At 39.0% G+C, this 22845-nt stretch overlaps 4 protein-coding genes across 7 annotated transcripts in view; 2 read left to right on the top strand and 2 right to left on the bottom strand.

The window, feature by feature from the left end:
- The window catches only part of Cow (Proteoglycan Cow), a 79743-nt gene extending 63742 nt beyond the window's left edge, over positions 1-16001 (top strand). The window contains exons 6-10 of the mRNA XM_070668071.1: positions 1184-1341; positions 11651-11870; positions 12856-13015; positions 13474-13700; positions 13849-16001. Coding sequence (XP_070524172.1) covers positions 1184-1341; positions 11651-11870; positions 12856-13015; positions 13474-13700; positions 13849-13979 — 896 coding nt within the window. The 3' untranslated portion in view covers positions 13980-16001. The remainder of the gene's footprint in view (positions 1-1183; positions 1342-11650; positions 11871-12855; positions 13016-13473; positions 13701-13848) is intronic.
- A 1252-nt stretch (positions 16002-17253) lies between these two features.
- Fdh (alcohol dehydrogenase class-3 Fdh) lies at positions 17254-19486 on the bottom strand. Its single transcript, XM_070668083.1, has 7 exons — positions 19233-19486; positions 18812-19055; positions 18490-18710; positions 18199-18415; positions 17936-18066; positions 17592-17866; positions 17254-17466 (listed from the first exon to the last, which is right to left on the bottom strand). Exons 1-7 carry the CDS (start codon positions 19251-19253, stop codon positions 17442-17444), a joined length of 1134 nt encoding a protein of 377 aa, XP_070524184.1. The 5' UTR covers positions 19254-19486; the 3' UTR covers positions 17254-17441.
- Positions 19487-19967: 481 nt separating this feature from the next.
- Pig-f (phosphatidylinositol glycan anchor biosynthesis class F) lies at positions 19968-21073 on the bottom strand. Its single transcript, XM_070668140.1, has one exon. The coding sequence runs from the start codon at positions 20917-20919 to the stop codon at positions 20221-20223; it is 699 nt and encodes a 232-aa protein (XP_070524241.1). The 5' UTR covers positions 20920-21073; the 3' UTR covers positions 19968-20220.
- A 915-nt stretch (positions 21074-21988) lies between these two features.
- Positions 21989-22845, top strand: part of Ubce2h (ubiquitin conjugating enzyme E2H) — a 35756-nt gene continuing 34899 nt past the window's right edge. For 2 of the 4 annotated variants that reach the window (XM_070668159.1, XM_070668169.1), the window contains exon 1: positions 21989-22478. The gene's annotated coding sequence lies outside the window, so the exon portion shown is untranslated. Of the gene's footprint in view, positions 22479-22562; positions 22736-22845 lie in introns of those variants that run through there. The other 2 variants (XM_070668188.1, XM_070668179.1) reach the window with 2 other exon arrangements.

Here is a 22845-nt window from a genome sequence, read left to right as displayed (position 1 = left end):
CGACGCTAATGTATGACGAAGAGAAAAAGGACCTGGAATAAATTTTACTTAACGCTCGTGGATATTAATGAATATCAACGAGTGAAACTTCAATCATCTAAATTTACCGGCTCGTCGGTATACGAGTGGCAATTGAATTTTATGAAGTTCTCGATGCGGCAGTCGCTTTTGTTGCGCAGGAAAAATCATAACAATCGCCGATCCTGATGAAGCGCACGTGCTGATTTTGAAGTGTTTGTTCGCCCATAGTTAATGAGTGGCAATTGATTCGTAAATGCGATTGATTCTAAAGGCGGTTGTATTTTTATCAGCCGTTCCGTACCGTCGTGCGTGCTGTTTTCATGTTTCAAACATTAATATGAGGCAATAAAATGTTATCGCTTTCACGATCGAACGGCTAGCAAGATACGTGCGGAATATCGATTATTACGTGCGGTGCTGCTAGGACTATCATGTTCGCGGTCGGATGATCTACTGGGGGGATCCGGTAAACTTGATGAAAAATGACGTACCGCTGCACGAGATAAAATGTTTATGCCGGGATCAATCTCTCATCAAGTTCTTTATTGAATTAAATATCCGGCGAATATGATGGATAATTTTGAATCCTGCCAGTCAAGTGAAGAAATAAATGACTACCTGAAATAAAAACAATGTCGGAAGTGTAAAATGCGATGTGACAATACTTCAGAATGAATGCACTTTTTTTCTCTTTTTTTTTTTTTACATGACACATATATCTTTTTACGGCGTTAATTGCAGTCGTACTTCTCCATTTTTTGCCGTTTCTTTCCGCTTTGATATCAGATCCTGCTTTAAACACTCGGGTTTCGTGCCACAAAAATTTTCTTGTTTCTTCTCGTCGGAGAAATTATTGACCCTCACTACTCGAAGCGTGTCGCGGCCTTGCATTTGACGACAAGCCCGGGGACTTGTGCGCGGAAAAATCATTTCCGCCGTCGCGGATGGGCGAAAAGTGCCCTCCCGTTTAAAAGCGCAGTCGGTCTTTCGATTTCTGACATGCAATTTGTCGGCAGTCACGCTCGAGTTGATTCGGACTAACGAACCAAGTATTTTCGACGCGTTGCGCCGCCGCGCCGGGATGAAATGTAATTTCTGCCGCGACTTGCAATCAGCGTGTGCCGCGAGAAGGGCACATTAATCAGAGTTTTGAATTTTGCAGTTGCCGATCTGCGAACATACTCGAAGAAAACGCAGATGCAGAGGAAGAAAATGCTCATGGGCAAAGCGGGCCGCAGCCACGACATCACCCTCACGCCTCGTGACTTTAATTACGATAATCATCACTATCAATATCTCAAGTATACCAAACACGCCAAGGTAAGTCGTATTTCCTTCGCTTTATCTCATTTGAAACAATACTGTTCGCAACAATGCAAAGTTACACAGCAGCTTATTTGTCGAACAATCTAATTTATTACGAGGGGAGTATGCTATTTTTATGCGGGCGAATACCATGGCATTCTCTTCGAAACAGAGTCCCATAAAAGCGAATTACGACAAACGCGCTATTTCAAAAGAAACATGACTTCATACTTTATAGCTTCGTGGTTTGTTCGTTGCTTTTAACTCTTTACAGATTTGAAATAGTTCCCTCGCAGTAGTACAGCTTTTAAATTTCTCCCGCATGCATACATATTTCTCACGCTGTCGCAGTAGACAGCATCATTTCGCGAGCCACTTTATTCGGAATAAATGTTAGGAATATGTTGAAATTAGAAAGTGTTAATTAAATTCAGTTCGCTTGAAATTTACGGTTAATTGAATTTAACGACCGAGTTTTGGATAGGCGCGCATTTATCTGCCAAGGAATTTCGGAATGAGAAAGCGAAATGGGCCGCAGTATCTTTCCCGTGATGCAGAGCAAACGTACAAGAAGATACAGATGTACTGTCTGTATTTTTGTTCGCGTTAAGAACAAAGAGTCTCCACATATCACGTTTAGAGTACTAAAACAAAGCGAGGCTCCACCCCTCTGTGTAAATCACACCGGCGCTACGTTTTCCTAAGTCACGCTTTCACGGTGGCGCTCGTCCGCGGCTGATTGTCGATCCGATCTCGAGAAATCTTAATTCAGAATTCGATTATCTCTAGTTTTACTGCGTGCTGTCGTATCTGCGTTTCGTTCGCAAGGTAAACGGCAGAGCTGCGCGGTGCGCATCGCCTGCCGTTGCTTCAAAATTAAATCGCTGAAAAAATTTTCAGCCGGAGGTTTCACCGACGCTGGCACACAAAAGTGCGGTTTTCCACATCGTTGATTTACGTTCAAAGAGAAAATTTTTTTTCTCCCTCGTTTTTTATTAACGTGCAATTATTAAAATTTGTACACGCAGCTGCTTTCACGGGAGGTTTTCCTCTTTCTTTCGGTCGATACTAAAGCACTTATACGTGTCACATTTAGTATTATTCACCTTCTTTCCGCGCTTCCTTCCATTCTCGCGATCTTATGATCTCCCCGGGGGAATTTATGAACGCAGCCGCTCGCGCTAAAAAGCAACGTCCAATATTGTAGCTTCCATCGCCTGCAGCTCGCGCTGTATTCTTCTTCATCCTGTTACCCGTGCATTACCGTTCCTATCCCGTTTGACGATAAATACAGGATGTATCTTAAACATAAGTTTAAGAAAGGCTTTGTGTATCGGAAAGATTCTTGTATAAATTGACGTAAAAAAAAAAAGAGAGAGAAAAAAAATCGCTGAATATTCTTTCAAGTATAATACACAATTTTTAGATGAAGCCATTACAACCGATCTCGTTTGGAAAACGGTTCAAAAGCTGCATCATCAACTCTCTACTCATTTTTAATATTCTCGATATATCGGGCAATCGGCGATATGTAATGCTGTAAAAATTTCATCGAAATTGCAATGTTGAAAATAAATTGATTTAGAGCCGTTGCTTCGTAATAAAATCATTAGCACTCATGATCACTGATTACAAAATATTTAATTCAGCCGACTTCAAATAACTGCAGCTCCAAAATCGTCTGGATGAAATTTTAAGGTGCACTTTGCGTTAAATTTAATTCCGCAATTTCGATGTTCGCTTTCGGGAAAACACGAGATTCGTACAGATAGTGCATATCCGGGTGGCAGGGCGTACGCCGGGTCTGCATTTCGGTGCCGGGACAAATATGATCCCGTGACGTTTCCTAAAACGATTTTCGTGTTTCGCCAGGCATCAGATGCGTGATGCGAAGGCAGGAGCGCGGTGCGCGGCGGACGCGAATTTTCCGAAAGCCCTACGACAAATCGATCGGATCGAACGCATTCCGATTGATTGGCACATTATTTTAATGGCGGTCCCGCGTTACAGCCGGCGCGCGGAAGCGAACCGGCGCGGAAGCCGTTCTAATTTATTTGGATCTGCGTGTGCCGCGCCGCACATCCCCGGCCAATTATCGCTACACGTCGATGCAAACGCGTGACGATATATGAAAATCGAACGCGTATATCCGCCCGGCGATACGGCGATCTCGCGAATTAAATTTCGGGTCGCCGTTAACCTCGGCCATTTACTCCACCGCGTAAAACACAATTTTAAACTCCCGTTTGCAAATAAACATGGACGGTGGGAACGTTGAGCGTTTCCCCTCACGCAATCCCTTTCGATCTGAATAAAATAAACTTTTTTTTTCCCTCTTGCGAATTATCCACGACCCACCGGCGGTGGCTTTCGAAAGAGTTATTTATGCGTGACCTTTTACAAATTGCTCCCTTTACCCAATGGTTCTGTTCGTTCGGAGTCACGCAATTTTCTGGAATTTTTCTCTCGCGCGGATGCTGCACAATGCTCTGTTATTGAGAGATGCAAACTTCACCGGGACTCGGCCCATCGACGAGTAATACAGTTTTGAATCTAATTTCGTCCGCGCATCCGATCACGCCGCGCAACTTTTGCCACGGCTTTCAAATGAATTCGCCTTCCGGTTCCCCGGAGATTCCGTCGTTCCCGACATTAATGACGCCGGATATATTTTCAGGACATTTTGTTTTTTCTCCTTTCGCCTCTTTGCACTCGCAAAATCACAAGTGACTTGCGTTTGTATACATATGTATTCAAGATGAGAGGTATGTGAACCACGTGCGATTTTATGAGAAATATTCGCTGCCGAAACCCAGAAATATCCACCGGCGCAAATAGTAGGAAAAACATTCGGTGGAGAATGGTGTCTAATGGAAGAAAAATAGGAGATGCCAAAAGGGAAGGATCGTAAATCTGCTTTGCTTCAATAGCCGCTAGCTAATGGAAATCGCGAATTAACTCGCCCTCGAATTAACTTTCCCTCTCTCTCTCTCTCTTCCTCTCTGAATTAATCGCGATTACGTCGCAACTCTCCCGGATATATTTGCATGTAAGTACCCCATAAGTGCGTTTCCACAACGTGTTAGTGCACTGGGCGCTGCATAAAAAACGTCACGGTGCCGCGAAGAATACATTCACGTGCGCGTCAAGACCTATTTCGGAAGTTTCGTTGGCGGTAAAAGTTAAAGTCCCGACGCGCCAAGCAAAATATCCTTTGTTCTAAGAGAAGGAGGCGCAATCGCGCGAGGTAGAAAAATCCGCCCGAGTTCACCGTCGTGTCTCGCTCGACAAAAGACTCTTCCGAATTATCTGGCCGAGGCGAGTCTAAATATTTGGACAGGACTTCTCCCGGCCGTGCCCGTAAAAATATTATTCCGCTTTAGACGTTGCACGTACTTTTTTTTTTTTTTGCTATTTTCCGTCGGCAAAACGCGCGGGGCTTTATTGCGGCGTTATCCTGATTTACAGCGCCTGCTAATCAAAAGCATTGACTTTGATGCAACTACGATAACCGCGCGGCCATTATCACGTTATCACAGCGCAAGGTAATCACGCTTTGCATTTCTTTGAAATCTCGGCAGTGCGCCAAACTGTCTTAGGGAAATATTAATAAATCATTATCAACGTGTTACTTTGTGCTGTATATTTTTGATAGCAGATTTTATCAGATTTTTTTTTTCTCGCTTAAATCTCGCTAGCGTCATTGATTACCCGCGCATCTGTCACATCTGCGTTTTTACTAACAAAGCTTGTAACAAACATCCTCGCGTAGTTTCGCTCCCACGATTATCTGGAAATATAACACGGTGCGCAATGTCATTATCTTTATAACAAGGTGCCGTTTTAATAGAATAGCACTTCAATATGTTATTGCCAATTTTCGAAATAACCGCGTTTAAAACGAATGTACGGATTACATTCATTGGTGGATACTGTCATTGTTGTTGGCATTATTTATTAAATTTAATGGGATATCAATGTAACACTTTGTCGTGCCTATTAAGTTTATTATATTTTACGAATTAATTTCGCCAAATTATAAGACTTTATAAACCGTAAATCGATATGCTATTTCTATGTCGACGTATGCGCACGTACCATTTGGCCGAGCGGCTATTTAATTTATCCAATTCGATCGCATTCGAAGAAATTATATGTAGGATGGTGCCATTTATCGCGCTAATTACCTTCGCGCTTGAAATCGAAGTTTTACGCAAACCAACTAATTAATCGCGTAGCCAGGCTCCATCTGGGAATTTCGTGAGATTACGAAATGAAGCTGGAGGTATTATCGAATGCGTTAATTATTGCGCTTATAATCCGGATTAGCCCGTTCCACGGGCGTTTACGTTTGCGTGTAAGATAGAAGGCTATTACTAATTTGCAGCTGCGACACTTCGGGGACGATTCGAAGTCGAGGAGTTAATGGATTCATCGTCGAGCTAGGTTTACACAGAAGGAATAATTAAGCTGAAGCATATAAAAATTATATTCGGTACAGGTATAAAAGTACGTTAAAATCATTGCAAAAAAGGTTTTCTCTATGTGCTCTTTATGTTATTTCTATGCAACTACGATTCATACATATATTATATATGTATACATGTCTTTGATGTCAATCACGTAACATATTTTGTCGTGGATATCGAGTTAAAAATCTCTTCAGGTAGATCGAATCAGTCGGTGACGGGACGTATATTGGCATCATCGCGATCGTATCTCACAATCTTGCATTCCTGCGACGGGTAAGATGAATTCGAAGGACAAAGAGGCATTACGACGTTTTCTCTTTCGCCTTTCTCACTCTCTCTCTCTCTGAGAATTAGTCGACGAGAATTAACTTTGCAAGTTCACGAGATATTCCGAGACTGTATCAGTTACATCTCTCGCGCTTTGTAACATTTGCTCAGCCGAGAATATCGGATTAAAGCTTCGTTACGCCACGATAAATTAAGTTTAGACGAGCACCCTGTCAACGTATGCGCGAGGGTTCGAAAACAGCGATAACGCCAGTCGACGTTTCTTTCTTTCGCTCGTATTGTGTAACAACGTACATACGTAGCTTCTGCAATGCGTTTGCATATTAAATTTGGGTATGGTTTCCTCGCGATGAAGTCACGCTCACGAAAGGTGGGCCTCGTTTAGTTTCGCAGCGCATTCCTACTTTATTTAAATTGTACTCGGGGTTTCCACACGCACTTTTTAAACATAACGATGTAATTAAGATCTTTAATTGTATCATTAAAGAACACAGTGCATTGCTCGAGATGCTCATCTACGAGATTTATTACACAGGCGTATTTATCGTTATTCGATTATGTGTGCAGCGTACACGTTGTACAAGCTCTTTTTTTTTTTTCTTTTTAATGTTGCTGCATTGTCCGATCTACTTTATTTTTCGGTGGTTAACAGCTTTTTTAATTTATGTTATACATGCTTTAATTATTGCTCTTTTGTTGCAATATAATAACCAGCCGCGAAAAAATTTCAGAAAATTACTGGTCCGATTATTATCATATACGGTTTAATTAGCATTTTTATAAAATATATATTTCGAATCTTTGTACAGCTGAAAGTGGTAACAATTGAAATCGAATCATCCACGTGCGCGATTACGCTTACGACCCTGATGACGAAAATTATCGTCGTGAGCTTTGAAATATTTAGCATATCGCGACGGTCATTAGATTCGATCGCGGATCGACTTGGGGTTGTGAGTACATCATTGAGAGTGCCGTGCCGCCCCGTGACGTGCTTCTCGGGCGTTGTGCGAGGGAGTTTTGTGCCGCGTTCGCGCAAGGTAACGTTATTATACGGCTCCTCGTCTGGCGACGCGCTCTCTTCCTCGATCGATGGAAAGACGCTTCGTCTGGGCTGCTCGAAAATACGAGAGAGAGAGAGAGAGATAGAGAGTGGAGGGAGTGGAGGGTGAAAACGAGAGAGCGAGAGAGAACTACCGTCATGGGGGTTATAGTCGACCAATGAGACGCGAGCCGTGCTCGCTCAAGGGATACTCGTCGAGATCGTAAAGAGACCGACATTTAGATTTCTCTACTTTTATGCGAGAAGAGAAGGAGGATCCGGATCAGTCCTTATTTCGTAGCTCTTGAGCTAATAAGGGATGCATACATGAACTGGGATCGCCGCGGCCCTTAAGGATAACCGAGATCCACTCCCTCAGTATATTGATCCTGGCGATGCGCTCTCGAGGGTTGAACGTGATCCTGCGAACGCTGCGCGTCAATTCTCTCGCTCTTGTCGCACGTGCGAGATTTCCGAGCTGTCGGTTAGCCGAGATTTTCGTTTACAACATCCCCCGCGCCGTACGAACGTGATGCCTAAGCTCAATTATTATTCTAACTCATCTCCGCACGTTCTTCCGATAGGAGATCAAAAGATGCGAACGAAGATAGAAGATGCGAGATTATTCCGTTGAGTTTGTCTTAGGCGATCTATATAATCGTGTCAGATCAAAGGATAAATCCTATTTTCTATAATCCCCTGCACATTACTGCATGCGCGGAATAATCAAGAAATTACTCGAACTTAATATCGCTATTTTACGAGTAACTGGAAATTAATTAAACACTACGCGCATTCTATTGCACATTTTACGTGTGTATTTTCTGATTTTTTTAAAATTATTTTTTTATGTTACACGGTAGAAGTACAAATAGATTTTGATCCTGAATTTTAATACGGATTACAAGTAGTATAGACTGAGTTTTATGAAACGTAGCACGCCTATTTAAGAACGGTGTTTCAAATAACGCGCGACTCTTATTGAAGGAAATAATCGCAGAGTGCATACGCTACTCGTGAGAAATACAATTGAGAGTCGTTTTAAGCTAGCGTAAGATATTACGCTTCTTGAAAGACGTGTCTCAGGAAATTAACACTCGCATAAAGCAAGAGAGATATAATAGACTTTGTCAAAAGTCGCATACGTTCTCTCGACTACGTATAATTCTTTGATAAATTCGTGACCGACTTTGCAAAATTTTAATTACTTTCTATTCTTTTTTTGCTTTTTTTTTTTCCCCTCTAAATTATAACATTAAATGCAGAGGCAGCAAAATCTTCAATTAAAACTCCGTTAATTGTTCGCTTAAAATTCTTTTGGAAAGATATTAAATAGATCTATTTCTTATATTCTTCTTTAATTCTTATTTAATATTCTTCTTAGTTAAAGATGTCATTTATTTGCCCGAAATATCTTTTAACTCTTTATTTTAAAGATGGACGATATATAATTTTATTTTCATATGTCTAGCTTTTATTAAGGTAAAATAAAATTTCTGAATATTTTTCATTTATGACATTTTTGTCAATTCTATGTTATTTAAAACCTTTATTGTGATATCTGATATTTTTGTTTTAAAAATATTTTATTTGCGACATGCCTATTTATATGGATCTTGCAGTGAATAAAAAAACAGTTTTTGTGTTTGTTACTTTGTTTATTTAATGAATTATTGTCTGTACTTTAGAATCAACGTTGCTTACCGGAAATTGAATACTTTATTTGCAAAAACATTTATTTAATTAGAAAGTGGAGTAAAAATTAAAACTACACAGAATTAATTTCTTTTTTAAATTAAACTGCTCGCTTATTTATCGTTCATAAAATAAATTCTGTTACTTATATCAACATGATATAATTTTTTTTTTAATTTTGATAATATTCTAATGGAATTTAATTTAAGCTTATTTATTTAGAACCCGTTAATAATATCGCGTATATTACAAAAATTGTTTTGAGAAATATCTCGTTAACAACATTTTTTTTTTAAAGGAGGATGGTGTATCAGAAAGTTCAGATAAAAATAATAGAACGACGGCTCACTTTTAAGACGGTCCGTGTGTCTTAGGAATTTAAAGTGGTTAAATTTGTTCGAATCGGAGATAGGAATTGTGCAAACACGTATGAAATTTCCAGTTATCTCGGAGATATATCCAGATATCTGACATTTACTTTTTTGAAGAAGTGGAATTAGTCATACACTTTTACGACGCGAGCTGCAGGCTAAATGAGCCACAAGCGTAACGAGAGATATTCCACGCGCGGTGGACTCCGGTTTTAAAAATGGAATTCAACTGGAAGCCGCGTTCCCCGCAAGCTGCTACCTAATTATTAATTACGCCTGGCATCGTATATCAGCCCTTTATGACAAGTTAACGCGAAACTTCGAGTCACATCCGGCGCGTAATTAAATCAGGCTCAATAAAATTACACCGGGCCTGTCTTGGTGTAACGCGCGTCATCGCTTTACTAAAATCCCATACGCTTTCCGTCGTCTATCCGCCGCTATTCCCAACTATTCGTATAACTTCCTTCTCTTTACAAGACAGCCAATTATTTTTTAAAACGTTTTCCCTGATACATGGTGGTATTTCATACGAAAAAGGTATTCTGGAGCACCGGCGAAGTGTCCCAGAACTGTCGATCTTTATTTCAATAATTGACTTTCTGATTCTATTTCGGGAACGCGTTTCACGAAAACGTATTATTCTTTTCCATTTACTACTTAGCGGTGTTTATTTTATGAAGCAATTTTAGTGATTTTTATTGGTACGTATATAAAGAAGATTTTAATGCTTTAAATTAATTATATCTAAAAGAGCTAGAGTACGTAAGTTATAAAAGAATTTTTGTTATACGTGTAAGGTTACTAGAATATATTTTAAGAGAGGCCAGAAATTTTTGCGATTTACAATTTACGCGAAATGACTAAGGCCGAATTGTATGTTCATACGTCACATGTCAACGTCAGTCCGGTCGTAATTAATCGAACCTAGCCATTGAGGTTTAATGCACGTGTGCGCGAGCGAGGGAGGAGGAGGGAAGGGCCGGCGATATGATTAAACGAATTGGCAATCGAGAGATCATTCAACAGTTCCCGCTGTCAGGAGACGCGGTCGGACGGGAATGACAGTAGAGAGCGTTGATTAACGAACTGATTGCAGCTAACGTAATTAATTATTAGCCGCGCTAGTCCGCGCATCGCTAGAAATTCCGCGAATGACTCTAATCAAACCCGAACGCACGTAGTCGCTCTAATTTTTTTAAAATTTATTTCGCCCGGCACAATTCGAAATTCGTATCATTCCGCGGAGAATCAAATTTTAATCGCTCGAATGGTTATAGAGCGATGGTTGACTAAATATACGAATATGTGAATTTCATTGGCGCTTAATTACTGAAGCCTTGTTAAGGAGAGGATCGGAGATTTACACCCGTTGATAGGATTGGAATTTTAACGTATGTGTAACGTCGATAAATGTATTCAATCTTATATATATATATATGTATATGTATATACATATTAATACTCATTTGAGCAGATTAAATTGAGTTATTTAAAATTAATTTTAATCGATTAAATTGAGAGTCAAAATAAATTTTTTATATCAAATTTATTCTGTTATTGTATAATATTCGGTTAATATATATCAGTAATTAATTTTGAAGTTATTGAAGCATTTAAAATATACAAAGTGTCGCAAACAACTTTAAAATAATAATTTGATGCAAAAAAAAAAAGTGCTTTCGCTTATAAGGATGCCTGTGTAAGTTATTAAATTTTTAATTTCATAAGTGAACGATAATTTCGTAGCATCTTTCCAGTGTGATAAAAAAGTGGATTTTATTTGACGCTGCGGAAAGTGCGCAGATAAAATATTTATTAATTTATCCAAAGTGCAAGAAGAAATTTTTATAAGCCATTTACATTTTATGTGAATATTTGAATTCAATATACAAACACATTTGCAAGAATGTATTTGTAATTGCTTCAAACGTCATAATATTTCTATTTAAACATTTTATTCAAGAATTTAATTAATTCACACAATGAAACATCAAAAATGTTAATCGCTTGAAGCAAATAATAATCCATTTGGTTCTGTTTACCGCGAAAAAGTGAGGCTTGTATTTTGGTTAATTATGAGAATTACAGTAACGAATGCAATTATCGTTACGTATGACTAAAAATTTATGAGATGGAATAGCGTAATGAAACATGATGTGATCGAAGTGCAATATTGCGTGAGTTGCGTGAAATATAACATCGATTATTTTATTGGGTTGTTTTTTTTTTCCTTCGTATATTTTACGTAACATTTGATGCCCGTAAAAGTGCTCGTTCTTATACTATATCTACGAGTTTAGGTAACACACGAGATATATATACTATCTATGTGATACATATCTATATTATGTAATGTATACTAATGTAGTGTGCGGTAATAAATATTGCATAGATACATATATGAACGCGCGGAAACATTTGCATATCTGCAATGCACGTGCTTTACGTTGCAGGGCCTTGCTAATGCAAACAGATACGACGACAAGCATTTGATGAGCAACGAAGTCACGGACAAGAGCCAGCCACCAAAGGCGATGTACAATGTGCAGTCACCATCCAGAAATACGGATTGCCCGTCGTCGTCCAAGCCCGCAATGGCCAACCGCCTACTGGACTGGTTCTCCGTCGTGATGGCGGATTCCAAGCATCGTCGTCAGCATCCTAAGCCTAAAAGTAAGAGAGCACGTCTTAAACAACTTGTAACGCAGTTGCGAATGAACAGTATCATTGTATTGAACTATGCGTTTCGCGGTGCAGGCGCCGTAGCGAAATGGGTTTTAAGCACATTGAAACGTTGTTTCTCACGGAATATTGAGGTTTCGCTAGGGGTACAAGAGACTAATTGTCCCTGTAGAAGTGGACGGACACCGCGACTCACGGCGGCACGCTACTCTCGTGGCAATTCCCGAAGTACGGCTGCACGCCATTCGACTTGGAGACAATCAGTTTCGTATCCAGTTCGAAATTGTCCTGGCACAATGAATCGTTTCCCGCCCTGGGTACGTCACGATTACTTTGGGCGGTGCTATCTGTCGATATTGTCCTCCCGGTTCCCATGTTGATCTTACGGTATTACGTCGCTTGGGGCAAAACAAAGTGTACTATGCACGTAGCTATGCAGTCGGTGATCCCGCCTGAATTGAGGGGATGGATTGACTAACCACCCTTCGACCACAAACGGGAAAATATATCTAGAAATTGTATAACGATTGGAAGATCTAACTCGCCGGGTTGATTTTCCATTTTAATGTTTCAAACGATTTACGATTTTTATAATTCTTTTTTTTTCTTTTTACAATGTACGTTGCAGGAAAAAGATATATGAATATTGGATTGAAATAGCAAATAAAATCTCTTCGTCATCGCGATGGACTTAATAACCTTCTCATAAAATATCAAAAACGGGGGACAGATAAATTCTCAACGTTTTCGATTTGTGTCACATTAATTTTAACGTTAAAAATTTATTTTTTAGACGAACTGGTATTTAAACGCACATATGTGAAATATAATAAAAATATATACTTATCAATATATTTATAATATGTAAAATTAGAAATAAAGCTCCGTTTTAATTTGATCTAAATTATGAAATGTCTGAAGTAGATCTTACATTGTATATTTAAGAAATTTCTATGATGGATCTGTATGTATTTAGGCCACTTCCCAATCGGTTGTCAAAGCGAGGTCAGGTGGATGTTTGGACATTTGGACAGCGACAGCGACGGCCGGCTCTCACTCTCTGAACTCTACGGTCTAGAACATGACCAGAATGAACCGTGCTTGAAGCCCTTCCTGGATAGTTGCGATACCGACAGGTAAGAGTCATCTGCGAATTCCTGTTCCGCACACGAAGCGAGACGTTTCGCGATCGTACACGCGCACGTTCAATTGCATCTAAGACTTGACGTTCCTGCTGCGTTCCTATCTCGACGATAGATGAACGCCAGGTGAAATAATATCAATCGATTGGCTCAGAAATACCACGTTACAAGGCAGTGCTCTTTTTTCCATCCCTTGACATTTTAAGTGTAAAGTGTTGTATCTTTAGGTACTTCAAACGAATAAACTATTTATATTAATGCAAAGATACATTTTGTCAAGGTACGCCTGACTAATCGTACGACGTTACTACTGCGTCTGAACATATATGCGTTTATTGGCTACTGTGGCAAATGTTATTTAATTTCTTTATCATTTTATTACTTTGGTTTAGGATTTTTATATACGTTACGTACTTATGTGACAGTTGTACATTCAGTGGTATTTTTTTCAGCGACATTTTTGTGAGCGGACCCGAATGGTGTGGATGTTTCTCTAAGGCCGAGCGTCCGTGCGCCGCTGTGCGCAGACGATCGTCACCAGATTCTGCACCTGCCTGCGATTCGCGAGGATACTATCGCAGTACTCAATGCCATCGTGGCCTCGGTCTATGTTGGTGTGTCGATCCGCATGGTGTCGAGTTCGCTGGTACCAGAACGCGTGGTACAAAACCTGACTGCGGTATGTTTTATGATTCATATTATTAATATATAGATTTTACTTGTGAAGACCTGTTAAAGAGGAATTAAAAGGTGAAGCTGTTAATATTATTACATATTATTCTGCTAAATACACTTGTATTTCTAATTTTTTTTATATACATTTACAGACGCGATTGTGAACAAGATCAGTAGCGGTGGGCTCAAAACCAACAGTGTAGATCTTGACGACGATGAAGATGGTGGTACCGATTCTGCTCAGGATCTTGAGGGCTCAGCTGATCAACCTTTAGATTTTTAACCCATTACCGGCCATAAATCAGCTACTGCGTTTTTTTGAAAAATGATACTTGTTCTTATCTTCTGTAGATCTTAGATGATTGTTACGTTAATTATATTAACACCTTATCGACGGATAACGCAACGATTCAAATAAATATTTCATTTTTGATTACATTTTTTACTGCACATATAGTTGCTAGTATAGTTGTTATAGATCGTTGTTATTATTATCAGTGCTGGGTGTATTAAAAAATTGTACATTATAAAGTTAAAAAAATTATTCTATAGTTAGTTAAAACTTTAAAGTGTAAATATATTTTTTTTTATTAGTTACAAGTTTAATAAGTTAAAAGTTTTTCTAATGAAAGAATAATTTTACAGTATATTTCTCTATTTTTTATTTCCCGCAGATAAGGTGTTAAAATTTTCATAGAACGAAAATCTGACAATTTTTGCACCATCTAATGTTAAAAGTTCTTAACACAGTATTACTTATTTTTTTCTTGCATACTTAAAAAAAAAGTATTACTTTGACTTTCAAAAAAATGTATAAAACGTTTCTTAATGTAATTAAGTAATTTTATTTGCGCATAAAATTACATCTTTAAATGAGACGTTGGCCGTTAATGGATAAAATAATTTAAAGGCAGCGGTCAGCAACGGAAGCGCAGTATCTTTAATCAAGTATCTGAAAACAAAGAATCGACACAGCCAAAAGCTAGGGAAAGTACACGTGCGTCTGCCGGCTTCAGGAATACCGCCGAATTGTGATCAGAGATGTTCTATGTCATCGTTTGGCCGCTTGTCGGTTATGTCAAAGTCGCGATTCACGCGAGACGAAACGAAACGTGAGCCTAAATGAGTTCCGAGAGCAACGAAAAAGCACGACGATCATTAGTTATGGAAAAATCCGTAGCAAACCGAGTTACGTGAAACCCGACAGAGATCGTTGTCGAATTATATTAACGACCTTAGTCCTTTGTCCCAATTAGGAAGTTCCGATCAAGATTAAGATTCCTTTACTTATTGCTATTATCTCAGATTATGATGTCAGATACGAGAAAATGCGCGATAAAATTTTTCGCGAACTATATTACTAATGTATTTTACAAGAAATTGTATCGTGCATTTTCTTGGTTTTGATATTGCAATCTGAAATAGTTAATGGTGAGTGAACAGGAGCCTTAAAGTAGCAAGTGTCTTGCCATGTCGTGCAATAATCGCGTATGTCCAGTGGCAAGCGGCGTCTACAGTCTACACAATCGTAGATCCCGTGCAATCGTAATTCTGTGCAATATCCAATAGAATCCGTGTAGAGAGTACGCAGATATGGCCGAAAGTGTATGTACGTGTGAGATTGCTGATGACGGAGTGAAAAAGGAAGAAAATTCCATCATGAGCCGCGATGAACACCGTCGTTGGATTACCTCCGTGCCTATCGAGGTATCTCCGCGCACAATTAAATCTATAAATAATGTAATTACGTATTCTTTATGCATACACAAAACAGAAAAAGAGAGATATTGACGAAATAAAGAAAAAAAGGCCGAAATAAAACCAAGTATTTTCGTCGTATCGACCAGAACTCATATGGGCCGTGACACAAATTGCATTTAATAGAAAATCACATGTGAAGAAACCCCATAGGCATATTATTTCTAATTGTAGATTAACAATGTCGATTATAACGTTGAAACATAATACTAATTATGAGTTATGTGGTAATTATAATGCAGCAATTGAATGAAATTAAAGTGGTTGAGAAAAGACACGAGAGCGGGAAGGGAACACGTGAAGTCATTCTGCTACTATTACACTTGCACACGCTGGAACTTAGTTGAGTCACTCGAAGCGAATAGGTTTTCGTAGCTCTTGCCACTTCACTTTCGGCTGTGTTTCGCCGAACGCGGTATAGAGAATCTCGCCGTTATTCTGCTTATTTATTTGCATTCTCACAACTAAAGTCGGAATGTTTCTTAAGTTATTGTTCTCTTTTTCTCACAATCACTTTACGTTATAAAATTACTGTAAGGCATACGTGGAATAAAGAAACGACCTATTTCGTACTCGTTAATGATCTATTTCATACTAAGCAGTTCAATCACGATCATAGGACGTCAAGTTGGTTGTTAAGAAGTGAGAGAGATCGCTTATTAAAAATAACGTGAAGTATTATTATTAACTATAATACATTGCGCGACTCGATTCGCATAGTTACGCATTACAATTCTTTACGTCCGCAATCGGAACGACATCCAATCGTGCAATGCTAAGAGTTGTTTTCTACGGAGCTAGAAAATGTTCGACGTCGTGATTCGTCTGCATTTACTGTAATTATAAGCATTTTTACTTACAACTTTTACTTAAAGAGTGTGTGGTACACCGTAGACATTAGAATAACATGTAATCCGTAGAAAAAAAAAAGAAAAAAAAAGAAAAAAAAGATCAGTGTGACTATGTGAATATGCCCCTAGCGTTAGAAGGCAATTTACGTAGAGATAGTCGATACAACAACTACACGTGTCTCATTTAGAATGAAAGTGACAATTCATTTTGCAAGCCTAACGCGTTTCACACTTCGGCATGCATTCCTTCTACGAAGTATTCAGGGAAAATAATACTCGTCGCCTATTAAAGATTGTACCGACATATTTGAATACGTCAAATTCAATGCACGTTTATTTTCTATCTGCATGTTTTATTTCAATAACTCACTGCGCAATATTATACTACGGCAATTTTTATAAGTTTGTCAAGTATTATAACAAATTGTGCATCTTTTTATTATTTTTTTAATGTAAAGAATAACCTTATATCATTGTCAGTTCATTCATAATGTCTTGCCTTAATGGACATGGCGTGTTAAACTTGCGCATTAAAGTATGTAGATGAAACTTAAAAATATGTCTACATATTTAATTGATAAACGACATCGTCCGCAATGAGCTAACGCATATTCCTTCCTGCATCGAGCGCAATTTGCATTCCGCCTGACTTATTGTACTGTCGACCTAGACTAATTAATATAACTACAAGCGAACGTAAAATAGTTTTATCGAGTCTTGCATATTGTATATACATATGATTATATACAATGAAAAAAAATCATCGTCAATGATCTTCGTACCATGATGATTTTTGTAAGGTATGCACTTGATCAAAGCGTAAAGAATTTTTACTTCATTCAAGAGCTACCGTAAATATCTCACTTAATCGGTATTGTACATGTGGCTGTAAGAATTCTTTATGAATAAAGATTGTTGTAGAAATCGGGGGGATGTTCTTTCTAACAGTTGCAGCAAATAGAAAATTTATTTCTTTTTTTTTTGTTTTCAAAAGTTTAGTACAAATTTATAACAGAAGTAACTGTATTAATACGAAGGGATGGTATGTATTCATATCTGTATGTATATTACTTTATAATAGCTTGTGGAAGACACTGGTTTCTGAATAGGTCGTATATTTGCAATACAAAATCTCTTCAGTATTTAAGGACAGCTCTCAAACTGCAATAGAAACATATCATTTTTACTAATTTCATAACCACAATAAATTGATTACATAATATGTTTTTTTTTCAGGCTCTTCTGGTATATCATTAACACTATACAGTGTCACTTTTAAAGCTTACCAGTTCCCTGAGTGTAGTATATCAAAACCTTCGTTGATTTTGTCAAATGGAAGATTATGCGTAACAAATTCGTCGAGAATTAATTTTTTTGAGAGATATTCCTCCACTAATTTCGGTACGCTTTGCTTTGATTTCCATCCACCAAACGCGGTTCCTTTCCATACTCGACCTGTGACTAATTGGAATGGTCTAGTACTGATTTCCTGACCAGCTGCGGCAACTCCTATTATTACGGACGTGCCCCACCCCTTGTGACAAGATTCTAATGCCGCTCTCTAAAAAAAAAAAAAAATTATACGATAAAATTATATCCCGTAAAGAGAGCATAAAAGTCAAACACATACCATAGTGTTTACATTTCCAACGCATTCAAATGTATAATCTAATCCACCATCTGTCATTTCAATTAATACCTGCTGAATAGGTTTATTATGATCTTTGGGATTAACAAATTCAGTACATCCAAAAGCTTTAGCTGCAAAAAACCAAGATAGAAAAATATTTAAGATTTAATTATAGGGAGAAGAAAAGATATATTTCTCGCTGCTTATTTCTATACAAAAATCTTATTTTTAATTATTATGCACAATTTTATTATAAAATTTACCTCTTTCAAATTTGTCCGGATTGGTATCTATCCCGATAATACGAGATGCACCAGATTTCTTGCAACCAAAGACTGCTGCAAGACCAACAGCTCCTAAACCCCAAATAGCACAAGTGCTTCCCGATTCTACTTTAGCAGTATTTAAAGCTGCGCCGTAGCCTGTAGATATTCCACAGCCCAGTAAGCATACCTTGTCCAACGGTGCTATAGGGTTAATCTATGGCAGTAATTTATATAACAATTATATTAATGTTCAAAAACTCCAGTAATTACAAAAGCAAATATAAATACCTTAGCGAGGGAAATATCGGCTACGACTGTATATTCGGAGAAAGTAGAGCAACCCATAAAGTGCGCAATTGTTTGTCCCTTGCAAGTAAAACGAGACGTACCGTCAGGCATTTGGCCTTTACCTTGAGTTTCACGGATTTTACTGCATAAATTCGTTTTCGGCGACTTGCAGAATTTACAGTTTCCACACTGGGGAATATAAAGTGGTACAACGTGATCGCCTGTAAACCAATCATATAAATAAATTTAAACAATATCAACAATTCTGTTAGGAAAAAAAATTGCATTTTTATCGTGATATAATTTCTGACTCAAAGTCTACCAATCTGAAATTCGGTGACACCCTCTCCGACACTCTCCACGATACCGCTACCCTCGTGGCCGAGGATACAGGGAAATACTCCTTCTGGATCCAGTCCATCCAAAGTATAAGCATCCGTATGACAAAGCGCGACAGCTACGACTTTGATTCGAACTTCATGTGCCTTGGGTGGTGCTACCTCAACTTCTTCTATAGATAAAGGTTCCTTCTGCTTCCATGCTACTGCAGCTTTACATTTAATAACCTGAGAATGATAACAAGTTCAATATACTCCATATAAAACTTGTTTTATCGTAGAAAAAATATAACTCCCTCTCAATAAAAAAATAATATACATTATACAAATGTATAAACGTTAATTAACGACGTAATGAAAACTGAATTAGTTAATGAATTAACTTAAACAACAATAAATCTGTACCTTTCCAGCCATGTTCGACATTATCTTTTTTAATTTATCAATGTTCCGCTTTTCTCGGTTGAATTTGAAATTGATTCGGAGAGAATTCGGTGACCGAAGGAAATCTTAGCGAAAAAATTACAACAGCAAATATACACGCTTCCACTTATTAAACTCGCCGAAGACCGGAGTCGCCGGACAGTTGCCAGCCTACTCTAATATTCTACTGCTTAGTATCTGGTTGCGACTGCGCGAGTGGAGCGAGTATGGAAAATCCCATTCATTGGTCGTGCCAGATCGCAACAGATGATGAGAGAATACAAAGTCATCCATGGTTACGTAAAATTCTATCTCTGAATTTTTTTTATGAAGTAATATAATCTCTTCTCGTAATATTTACAAATGATAACGAAATGGTCAGATTTTGAGCAATTACTTAAACAAAAACAAGAGCAAATGCATGCAAATATCGCGATGACTCTCGAATGGAATAATATTTTATCTTCAATTACAATTAAACAAACTGATAAACCCGTCAATTCCGAGTTTTTTCGATGCAAAAACCCCAAAAAGTTACGTGAGCGCTTTATCAATGTGCATGATAATGCATATTGGCGTATCTTTTTTTTTTTTATTATTATAATAATTGCAAGAATGAAAAAAATGATGAAATATCAATAAAACTATTACTATGATGTTAATTTGCAGTGTATAAATGGGTAGGAAGTTTAAATGTCTTAAAATAAAATTTATCAATTAAGATTAAATATTTTTATTATAACTTACATATAAAAAAGAACATTATTTTAAGATAATTTTTACAAGATTGTTACTATCTCAACTCTTACGCATCACAGATAAAAAAATCTATATAAATCAGGGACATGAATAGTTATGTATGAATGCTGAACTACTGTATGACATAAAATGCAAAATGAAACAATCAGTATACCATTCATTTGATATATGACAAAACAAGAATGTCTTTCTTTTATAAAAGTGTTCGCTATTATCGATGCACTTTTCTGTGTAGTTTTGGGGCAGGGAGCATCCTGACAAGAGTAATAAAGTGAGCAATTAAGTACCCAAATAAAGCGCCTATGATGCAAGGAATTGGCCAAGCCTGCCAAGGACGGTCCCAATCGAGAGGGATAACAGTAGCACCCAACCAAGTGCCCAATATCGTGGCTTGTATGTTGAGCCTCAAAGCCTCAGTAAGAATACTGCCTTTCTGAGAGTAAGTTCCCGTCAAAATGTCCAGTGCACTGTCCACTCCCAGGTGTAAACTAGTAGATACAAAAGTCAAAGTAATCAGGGTGACAACCAGCATCGTCGTCTCTTCGTGGTCGGTCAACACGGGTGCGCCGAACAATACGATCATCACGTAGTAAACCATTGACAATACGAGAGCAGTGACTAAGAATTTGACGACTTCCTTCAACCCCTTCGACCAGGACTTCTTGGCCTTCGGCGAGACTCGCTGCTCGATCTTGATTATGGTGGGCGCCTCCGCTTGCAGCATAGGAAATAGCAGCTTAATCACCTCGGCGAAAGTTAGTATCATCAGCACGGGGAGAAACTTATACTTGCCGACGTTATACAGGTTGTCGTTGAACTTCACGAGCGTCAAAATTCCAGGAAGGTAGATGCAGGTAAACGAGCAGTAAGACAGCAGAAGCCGCTGCTCGGTTTTATTACCGACCCCCATCTTTCAGCCGTGATTTGGTCCGGTCTCTGTTCACATTCGGTGTAGTGACTGTTAGGTGAGACCGGTCTGCGGTCATAGTACCATACGCATTTAGGTTAGATTGATAATCAGCTGATAGAAACGTACCGACGCCGACACAGCTCCGCAGTGTTAGCGGACAAACTGAATATTTTTTAATTATTTTTTTTATTATATAATTTGAAAATCGTATAGGAAAACTTTTAAACATTTGGGAGAGAATATTGCTCTTGTTATTAACATATTTTATTGAGCGTCAAGTTGTCAGATAATGACGGTGTATAATATTTATTATGAATGGAATCGATTAGAAATTATTTGGGGATGACGTTTTCTTGATTATTTTTATTTAGGAAAATTATAGCATCTCTGAAATTAAAATAATTTTTATATTAAAATTTACGTTTTATTGCTTCAGTTTAGTAACCTGGAGACGTAACCAATCACAATCGAGCTTCAAAAATTGTTGCATTGTAATATCTTGGAACCTTTTAGTCCATGACTGTACGCTGAAAGGCAGATATGGCAACAACAGCTAGCGAACGTGACTTTATTATAACGTCGTGCGCGTCGAGTTTCACATATACCGCACGTATATACCGCGCCGGCCGGTTTGCCGAAGACCGATTTCTCCCCGTTATCTCATCCCTTGTCTCTGCCGCTTAGGATTACGTACGCTAGCCGTTGTCACCGCAGAAAACGCCATATCTGCTTTTCAGTGTACATATACATACGTACATTACACATATGTTATAAAGTTGCATATATGTAACAGCAACAGCAATATTCTCTCTCAAATGTTTAAAGGTTTTTCCTATCTTCCCTATACAATTCCCAAATTATTTAATAAAAAATAATTAAAAAATTATTCAGTTTGTCCGCTAACTCTAACGAGCTCATCTTGTGGTCAGTTTCGCTACAGTCATAGGAGTCACACAGTTACACACGTGTTATGACCGCAGTCGGGTTTTCGCGAGGATCGTGCGCCTGCGCTCGAAGCGTCGCTGCTCTCGCTCGTCGGAGGCAGCAGCGTCGGTTGGGCCACTGGTCAGTAGGAGAGTCCAGTGTGCAGGCGACGAGAGCGCAGTTAGTTGGTGGCGAAGATCGTGGATTGACAGGTCGTGGGTTGCGCGAGAGAGAAAGAGAGAGATAGAAAGAGCGCGCGCGCGCGTAAGGGAGAAGGAACAGGCGTTTACGCGACGGTTGGCGTTAGGTTCTCTCTCTGGCAGGACGGGGTCAGTTTAATCCCGTGTGTGTGCGCGTACGCGAAACGAAGAAAAGAAAAGCGACGGGAAAAGAGAGCGAACGAGCAAGAGAGGGAGGGAGAGAAAGAAAGAGAGAGAGCGCGAGCCGCGAGTGAGAGAAGCACCGCGGTCGACGTGCGCGACGGTCTTGTCATCGACGTCGTCGACGAAATGATCCTCTAGCTCCCCTCCCCCCGCGACTTCCTTGGTCTGGTCCGCGCGGAAAGGCCGAGAGAAGATTCTTCGAGCAGTAGGTGACACCGTGAAACCGAAGGAGGAAGACGTCCCTTTCGTCTGGTAGTCTTCGAGCTTTTTCTATTACGGGCAGGGAGCGAGCAAGGGGAGAGAAAGGGACGCACGGCGATAAAGAAAGGAGTGAGAGAGACAGACGCACACGCGACGCTCGCAACGCGCTTTGTGGAGGAGAGAAACGAAGAAAGGAAGAAAAGAAAGACGGGCGCAGCGCGGACGAGAGCGTAGTTTTCACCTCGGATTATTCTTACGTCGCGTCGACATCGCGAGCCTCGCGGAGAATCCAGTCGATCGTCGGAAAGGTGCCGTATTTATTTATTTTTCTTGTGCTCTCGTCGTTTCCTCCGTCGCGCGACGTTTGTGTGCGTCCGCCTGTTTCTGTCTCTCTCTTTCGTGCGCTTCCCCTTTCCTC

Source organism: Cardiocondyla obscurior, linkage group LG02 (genome assembly GCF_019399895.1).
Source record: "Cardiocondyla obscurior isolate alpha-2009 linkage group LG02, Cobs3.1, whole genome shotgun sequence".
NCBI classification, from domain to species: Eukaryota; Metazoa; Arthropoda; class Insecta; order Hymenoptera; family Formicidae; genus Cardiocondyla; species Cardiocondyla obscurior.
Note: the sequence above shows the minus strand (reverse complement) of the source record. Positions and strands in the feature narration are given on the sequence as shown.

Coding starts and splice junctions, on each gene's coding strand:
- Fdh (XM_070668083.1), bottom strand. CDS start 19,253: ATGTCGAACATGGCTGGAAAG. Junction 18,067..18,198: donor TCCGGACAAATTTGAAAGAG/GTAAATTTTATA, acceptor GGTTTTTTGCAG/CTAAAGCTTTTGGATGTACT. Junction 17,467..17,591: donor ATACTACACTCAGGGAACTG/GTAAGCTTTAAA, acceptor TTTCTATTGCAG/TTTGAGAGCTGTCCTTAAAT.
- Pig-f (XM_070668140.1), bottom strand. CDS start 20,919: ATGGGGGTCGGTAATAAAACCGAGCAGCGGCTTCTGCTGTCTTACTGC.